The 9,024-nt window shown below is 39.5% G+C and overlaps 1 protein-coding gene across 7 annotated transcripts in view; it reads right to left on the bottom strand.

The window, feature by feature from the left end:
* Positions 1 to 7,403: 7,403 nt before the first annotated feature.
* PPP6R1 (protein phosphatase 6 regulatory subunit 1) overlaps positions 7,404 to 9,024 on the bottom strand; it is a gene marked incomplete at its 3' end in the record, with an annotated part of 69,169 nt that continues 67,548 nt past the window's right edge. For all 7 annotated transcript variants that reach the window (XM_081970962.1, XM_081970959.1, XM_081970960.1 and 4 more), the window contains exon 23: positions 7,404 to 7,864. In XM_081970962.1, coding sequence (XP_081827088.1) covers positions 7,861 to 7,864 — 4 coding nt within the window. The remainder of the gene's footprint in view (positions 7,865 to 9,024) is intronic.

Raw genomic sequence — 9,024 nt, 5'->3', positions numbered from 1 at the left:
GTTAATCTATTCGTTCACCTTCCAGGCGGTTATTCTTGCCTGGATTAAATCTCAGTTTATTAGATGGTGAATCGCTGTACTAATTTCAAATATCAATATTTCCATTATTCAATTTGCATCATGAAAACACAGGTGACACCGTATCTTAAATCCAAGATCCTTTCATTTGAAATTTAATGTTGAGATTAAATAATGTGAAAGCTTCATGGGGTATCTATAGAGTTCAACTGCAATGTGGAAAATCATAGCTTTCTGAAAATAGCTGTCCAGATATGTAGAACAATTGAAACATTGTAAACTTGAGCACAAAATTAGAGAAATGAGACTATGGAGAACACTAGACTTTTCCGGTCATACACTTTTGAGATGTGGTAGGACTACGGCAAACAAGGATTCGCACAATAAGGATTGTTGTAACTAAAAGATAATTAAATATAAGTTAACATATTTAAAATATTGGTAGGATGAAGCTAAGTATATATAGAACCTTTTAGAAGGAGAATATGTGAGGTGCATGTTGCCTGCCATTTTATGTAGTAGCTCAATTGAATAGCAGTAACTACTGAACAGCAAGGACTCTAATTACTTGATAGTCACCAACAGATGAATGGGAAATGAATATTTGATTATAAATAAGGATAAAAATCAAATGAGAAAATATAAAAAATGGAGGGGGAATTTGAAATATAATCTTAAGGAGGAAATAACTGAGACTATATGAAGAGAATTAAAAATTGGGGGGGTGTAATGATGTATAACTATGTAATATTATTATGAGGAAACCTGAATTTAGCCCACACTTTGGCCAAAAAAGTATAATTTGGAGAGGGGGGATAACAATGAAATTGCTAAATATGTATACCTTTAAAAGTAGAATGTATGTTTAAATCGTTAATATTAAAGATGTTTATTGAAATGTAATTATTAATACCATCAATATTAAATGAAGTTTGCCCAGACGCTGACATACACCATACAAACGAAGCAGAGAGAATGGAAGAAGAGAAAGGGAGAGGAGGAAGAGGGGGGTTGGGAGGGAGCAGGGGGGAGGAAAAGAGTAGGAGAGAGGGGAGGAGTGGAAAGAAGAGAGGGGAGAATGAGAGAGGAAGAAGTAGAGAAGAGAGGGACAGTAGAGGAAAGACAGGAGGTAGGGTGGAAGAGAGAGGGAGAGGAAGCAGGATGGCGGTGGATAAGGTATAATATGGTGTATGGAAAGCAGAAGAGCAAAATGATAGTTGCTGTGGGTTGATGGTAACAGGAACTGACATAATATGGAATAATACAAAATAATGCTGGTTAAAATGTAATGGTTACCCGTGGTTACTTGTATGATTTTTTTTAAACCCCCCCCCCCCAAAAAAAGTATTCTCACAATAGGATTTCCCAAAACCATGTTATCCAGAAATTTTAGACATCTGGAGAGCCAATACTTGGGAAAGGAACAGTTAACAATATTAGAAAACCAGATTTTGTATAATTCTAGCAACAGTAATCTCAATATTGCATTGAACTGCATCCAGTTGCAAAAATCAGGCCAATGGAAGTGGAAGGCTACACTCTTTGGAGATTAAGGGGTTAAGATAAATTCTTGACTTACTCTTAGCAATTGTTCAAAATTACGATCAATCCCAAAACAGGGACTTATAGCCCAGATTCTAAGTTCCAATGGTCACCCAACCCCCTCCTGCGGCCATGTGACTTCTACAACCATTGATTTGCCAGTGTTCATTTAACAACTAGGGCAGCCCTGTTACTATCACTGTTTGCTTAATGACTGCTGCATAAAAGGTTGTAAAACTGAGTCAGTCATATGACCGACCCATTTTATGACTGTTGTAATTTATAGTCGGCTTACAACTCAAGGACTACAGGTAATCCTCGTCTGATGACAAGTGAGCCCAAAATTTATGTTACTAAGTGAGAAATTTGATAGGTGAATTTTGCCCCCTTTGATGACTTTTCTTGCCACGTTAAGTGAATCACTGCAGTTGCTGAATTGGTAATATAGTTGTTAAGTGAATTTGGCTTCCCCACTGACTTCGCTTGTCAGGAGGTAGCAAAGATGGTCTCATGACTCCAGGACACTGCAACCGTCATAAATGTGAGTCAGTTATCAAGCATCTGAATGTAAATCATATGACCATGTGGGTGCTGCAACATTTAAAAATGTGAAAAATGGTCATCACTTTTTTCAGTGTCGTAACTTTGAATAGTCACTAAACGAACTGTGGTAAGTCGAGAACTACCTGTACTTGTACAAGAATAGCTGGGGGAAAAGGTGCCGACTAAACCGAAAACTGCAGACAACTGGTGTCTATAGGCGCCCAGCTACTAACCATTCCAAATACCTTGAAAGTTACTTTTCAGTATTCATTCATTATTTACAAGTTTCATTTACAACTTTTGATTTTCTGGATTTCTATTGATTAGACTTTGCATGCAACCGAATAAATTCTATTGTGGTTTGTGTCATTTGCACAAAGATATCATTATGCCAACGATATTTCCAAATATAATGAGATGGAAAGATAAAGACCAACCCAATAAATTAAGGGCGACAATGGTTAAATTGCCCAATCCTCTATCACAGGCATTTACTTCAAAAGCCACTGTTTGTTTCTGATAATGATACAGGCAAATAAGCCTTGTTGCATCACAGTTTCTGTTGCAAGTGCAGGAGAAACGTTTATCTCATAAATGTTCTTGGTAATAAAAATGATGACAGCCAGCCAACAAATGATAAGAACTGGAAAAACATGATGGCTCCATTATCATACAGAACAAGAAAAAGACATACAGCTTCCTGTACATTTAAGATATGCACACAATCTAGAAAGACATTTTTAAGAGGGAAATGCTGAATATAGATAGTTCATAACTCGGTAGATATTGATAGTATCTCTAAGCCCAGACTTCACCCCAGTCAAGCAATTTTAAATTCTTTCAAGTCCCAACTTGGTTCACAGTAAAAATGACTTCCGCTGAGCTGAACTAAGATGGCTTTCCAACACATCTTGCAGTTTATCTTTGGACTTGAGAAAGGGGAAGGAAGTCAAATTACTTAAATGGCATTTTTGTATGTTTAAAAACGGAATTTAAAAAATCTTGATTGACTGGAAAAAAGGATGCAGGATTGAACTCAGGCGAAGTGCTTCAAGCATATTAAGCCATAACTGCATCAAAATATCAGGGAAGAATGTCTCAAAGATAAAATTAAAAACCTTTCAACTGATACAAGGTAAACAATTGCTCTAATTCTGCTGCTGTTGTTTTTAAAACTAGTCTTTGTAATCTGCTGCATAATTTAATGCTGTCTATTTGGATTTTAAACAGAGTTTTAAAAAATGCGCCTTTTACATTTTGCATTATTTTCAGAGTTGCATTATTTTTGCCCAAGCCCTTAGCACAAGTGTGGCATAAATCTAAAACAGTGTTTCTCAAACTTGGCGACTTTAAGTCCTGTGGACTTCAACTCCCAGAATCCCCCAGCCAGCATAGCTGGCTGGGGAATTCTGGGAGTTGAAGTCCACAGGACTTAAAGTCGCCAAGTTTGAGAAACACTGATCTAAAACATCAAGAATATTCTGAGTGGAAAGGCAGAAATGTGTAAATTCTTTTACATTAAAATATTTCAAATTTAAACTTAGAAAACATTTGCCTGGTAGAAGTTGCCATTTTGTTTTCAATTACACAGAAATTAAACATTGATGTCACTTACCTTGCTATGTAATATAATACATCATTAATAACGTGATCCATAAATTTCCTAGAAGCTCTGCCCACAGTGCAAGACCTTAATTTCACCATAACTGCTCTTTCACTGCTTTCTGAAAACTATCCATATGGACAAAATAAATAAGATTCAATTTCATTTGTAAATGGAGGCTTTCCCATAGATTGGCAGTAGCAGACTTTTGAATCCGTGGCTAAAACATAAACAAAGTTTAATGAGGGTACACTCTAGACCCAGTTCATTCATTTAAGGTTCAACTTCAATATTTAACCGGACTGTTTTGCTCCAATTATTAAACAAATTATTATTTGTCTCCGTTTCAGGATGAATTGGGGGGAAATGGGGGGAGGGAGTCTATTGATTATGCAACAAAATGGGAAGAAACTATTTGATTTATTACAGTATTGCACATTATTTACTTGGAGATCATGGAGGCTGGTGGTTAGGGAGCTCATCCCCCTCCCTAGCATCTGAAGTCAGTTTTAGTGGTTGCTTACTGGTAGATAGTATTTTCCCCCTCCCTCAGTTGTCTCAATGTTGAGGTTCAGGAGACTTATCATGTCCCCAAATTGGGGAAAGCTGCTATTTACACAAATCCCATCCTATTCTTTTCCAGACAATCTGACAGAATTGACACAACCTTATCTAACCTACAATATCTCCACTTTATCCTCAATAATAGTTTTAGTTGAGGGAGATGGACCTGAAATGGGTAAAATGGAAGAATAGTAGTCTTGCCATAACTGCTCCAAATCTGAGTATTTTCTCTAAATATTCCCTCCAGGCTATAAAAACACTTGAAATTGGCCCAACACACTCTCCATCACTTTAGTAGAATTCTTCTAAATTTAAGTCTGGCTTCAATTCTGTTTCTAGCAACCAGATTTTTATAATAGACGTTTTTTAAAAAGCAGCTTTTATATGTTTGTGCACTATACGACTCCTTGCCACACCATACAGTTGGAGAGAACAATCTTCTCATTAAAGGAAGGTATTTTCTTGCATAGAGATCAAGATATTTTGGGAAAAGCTGCATACTGTAGGTAAAGACTTAATACAGTGGTACCTTGATACTCAACTTCTTTAAAAATCAAATTTGGTACTCAATGCATTTTGATGCAAACAGTTTATCCGGTACTTGTTTGGTACTCCATGACAAGCCAGAACTTGGGAGTCAGCTGCCATATAACTCATTATATTATTCCTTATCATAAAAAAAGTTTGATAGCCATCATTTTTGGTACTCATTGAGCCTCCCAAAATCAATTAACAATGAGTACCAAGGTACCACTGTAATCCTCAGCATCTCCAGACTCTTGTCCAAACTCTGTAAAGTTAGTGCTGAGCAGTTTTCTGGACTTGCCACCAACCAGATATTAGGGCTGAAATTCTTAAAATCCCAACACTTCCAGGAAGCATTATGTTGGGGAAGGTTGACCAAGGTCAAATAGAATGGAACAAAATGGACCATTTGCCAGTCTGCATAATCACTTCTATCCTTCAGAGACTACAACTTAAAAAAAGCGAAGCTTTCATAGTACAACATGTGACACCACCACTGAGTGCAAAGTGGTATAGCCATCATGTTGTAGTACACATAAAACACAAGAAAAATAAGAGAGGAAAAACTCAGGTGAGACAGTGGACTCAGAAGCCAAAAATGTGCTATGTAGGAAGAACAAAACTAAGAAACAATTATGGCCATAGAATCTCTTTATTCAAACAGAACACATACATACATACATACATACACACACACTCACGCACACAGGGAAAAAGAAAACAAAACAAAATGGCATGACGCAGACAACGCGAAAGGCCACTTCTCTCCTTTGTGATTTTAAGAGCTTCATGAAATATTGCCACTTATATTGAGGGATGAGAGAAGGGGGAGACAGGAGGGGGTACAAATCTACTATCTGCAAGTACAGAGAGGGCGGAAGAGTATTGTGTGTTTACTTCTTACACAAGAATATTTCCCATCACAACTTCTCATTCTACGCCAGATATTCAGACACTGGCCTCTGCAAAAGCCAGGTTCAATCTTTGTCTCACTTCCTTTCTCCCCTATCAAGAGAGCAGGCTGACATAAGATCCTCCTCCGTTTCTTGGTTGAGTTTTGTCATGCTCTTGGCCAACTTGGTAGGCAGGGGGCAAAGATGGCATAGTGATTTTGATTGTTTGATTGCTTTCAAAAGTTACAGAAAGTCCAGGAGATCAGAGATGGGAGGGGAAAAAACCAACATAATTCTGGGATTAGGGAGGAGATAATTCTGTTTTCTAGGAGTCACACAAGAGAATTATAATTTAATGGGGTAAGGACTGAAAATGGAGACTTTTGATCATCATCATTAAAAAATGGCATAACGAGGACACTTCGGAGCAAATCTTGCAGAAAGGAAGTCTGTAATTCAGGTCTACAAGGGCAGTTTGAGTCTTGCGTATTACAAAGTGTAGAATTCTCAGTAGGAACACAAGAAATGGCAGCAGTTTTTCAAGAATCAAAGAACTGCACCCACAATTCAGAACTTTCTTTTGTTTCTTAGTGGGGGAGAAAGAAGAGGAAGTTTAAATTACATTTTAGGAATGTGCTGTAGATATATAAGAAAACTCCTGTAAAATGGATTCTGGGCTGTGATGGGGAGATATGGTAGGCAATTACTTAAGTATGGACACAGAATAGGCCAATATTCAAAGATTAAGGCTTATCTGTTACAGCACGGCTGGTAATTTACCAACAACACTGAAATGGGGCAGGAGGGGGGCACTGTCAATAAGTACTAACAAAACAGTGGTACAGAATTCCCTGCTATGCCTCTTAAAAATGAATTCTCCAAGGACAAAATAAGTCACTTGGGGCCGACCTCTAAGATTCCCTCACTTCTTAACTGAAAGGAAGTGATGACAGAATCTAGCGGTTTCTCCTTCTACAAATGCAGCTGGTACTGTGGGAAAGATCTCCTTTTTCACTGGTTACAAAATGGTGTTTAAACACTACAGGAAAAAAATGGCTGGAAAGATCAGTATCCAATGTGAAGAGAATGAGAAGAGGACTGACAACCAAGTGAGTGGTGACTCTGCTTGGGAGGGGATGAAATAGGAAGAATCAAGATGAAAACTTTTAGAGGTTCCAATTCAGGATTCACAAATGGTCATAAAGAGGTTTGAAGTCCTACTGAGCAAATCGGTGGAAGATTCCAAGTTAACAATGGGCAGTTCTGGTGAGGTGTTGCTAATATTGTTTGGAAAACAGATCAGAAAAGTCTTCTCTGCTTTCTCATGTGGGCTACCCAGTAAGTTCTCTTGAGGGGATTAGCTAAAATGTCGTGGGGGTGGAGGTATGGGGGAGGCAGCGGATCTAGCACTAAAATGCAAAACAGGGTTCTATCCTAATAGGAAAACGAGACTGTGTGTCTCACTACTTCCATCTCACATGCTGCTGTCCTAACCTTTACAGTTAGCAAAGCCCATTATGCCTGTTTGAAGCAAGCCCATTTTGATTATCCTGTGTGATGCTTCCAGTAGTCACGCTTACCTCCCCTTGGATCAAATGTGTAGATGAAAAAAAATGTGCTCAGAAGCGGGACATTCAAGGGTCATGAGAAAGGGAGTTCCTTGATGGGTTTTCTCCCCGCCCACCTAGCACTACCCCCCATCAGAAGACTTCTGATATGATTCAAGCATCAATTTTAATTGCATCAAAGACAGGTTTACTCAGTGCAGCAGTGTGTATGAATGCATATTGAGGAGAGGGAATGCAGGGGGAGAGGCCTTGGGCCAAAGGTTGCTGCCCCTTGCCGAAGTAAGGGGGGGGGGAAACACCGTTGCTGGGATTCGCCAAACAATGTGTCAGAAGGGGGACGATGTTGCGGCCCTCGTACACACATCCATTTCTCTCACAGGTGCTTGTTGGAACCAGACTCTTCAGTGATTGCTTGGGGGGGTGGAGGGGGAGATAGGGAGAGAGGGCTGGGCCCTTTCGTTGCCCCTTGCTGCTTTCTCTTCTGCCCCCCGCCTGCCCATAGGGGTGAAGGCACCGGAAGGACTGAGGGCAGTCCCTGGCAAAATAGACTTGATTGAGCAAGCAGCCGTGGTTCTTTCCCAGTGACGAGACCCACTGAGTGCCTTTATCTGGGGAGGAATAAAAAGAGAGAAAAGTTAGTTTTTTTGCCTCTGATTTCATAGAAAGTCATACAAACAAAATAGGAGACTGTGACACAATCCGGACATTTTGCATCTGAATGTCAACCTGCATTCTCCAAAATAAGCTTCAAGTTCTAATAACCTCAGCATATTTTTGTAAAGCAAGCAGCAGCTATGGGCAGACCAGATGAGTGAACTAAGAGGACTGCCAAATCAACACAAAAGGAAAGATGGCCAAGGCTGGAGAACAGGGTCAAACGGCACAGAGAGCATTTTGCTTCAATTATTAGAAATTAAGATAAAGATTTATGTAGGGCAATGGAAATCCCATCTTGGTTAATGGAGTCTTTATGGAGTTTTCCTGCTTGACCTCAAAGACTCCACTAAGTGTGCCCAACCTAATGTAATTCACAATTGTTCATTATGACCTTTAATGGCTAGGGTCCCCCCCCCCTTTTTAAATCAAGTTAACAAACTGCTAAGAAAGATAGGTAGTCCTCAACTGGACCACTCATTTAGTGACTGTTTGAAGTTATGATAGTGCCAAAAAAAATGACTTACAACCAGTCGTTGTTTAGTGGTGGGATCCCAAATCTTTTGCTACCAATTCTATAAGAGTGCGCTGTGTGCGCACTCACGGTTTGCATGCACAGCACTCAAAGACCACCCTTGGTGTCAGCACTGGTGAGCCGAGCTGTTTTTTTAGCTCAGCTGAGGCGTGGCAATCTGCTCTGCTGCCTGAATCAGCTGAGCTAAAAACAAGGAAATTTATATGACAGGGAACAACAGGGGTGGGAGGTCGGGACTAACCAGAGGTGGTATTTGCCGGTTCTCCGAACTACTCAAAATTTCCACCAGCGGTTTACCTGAACAGGTCCAAATCAGCTGAATACCACCTCTGTCCTTGTTGCTTATGACTGTCACACCATCCTAGGGTCATGTGATTGCAATTTGTGACTTTTCCAGGTAGATTCTGACAAGCAAAGTCAATGGCGGGAAGCCAGATTCACTTAACAACCAGGGCAAAAAAGATTATAAAATTGGATACTGTCATAATAGCAGCTGTTTTATAACTAAGCAATAGTGCTTCGTGGCAGAGATTCTCATCCAAATTGTGGTTGTTAAGTTGAGGGCTATGCAACTGTACA

Source organism: Natrix helvetica, assembly GCF_964273705.1.
Source record: "Natrix helvetica genome assembly, chromosome: Z".
Classification (NCBI taxonomy): domain Eukaryota; kingdom Metazoa; phylum Chordata; class Lepidosauria; order Squamata; family Natricidae; genus Natrix; species Natrix helvetica.
The sequence above is the reverse complement of the archived record's forward strand: the minus strand, read 5'-3'. Positions and strand labels throughout refer to the sequence as shown.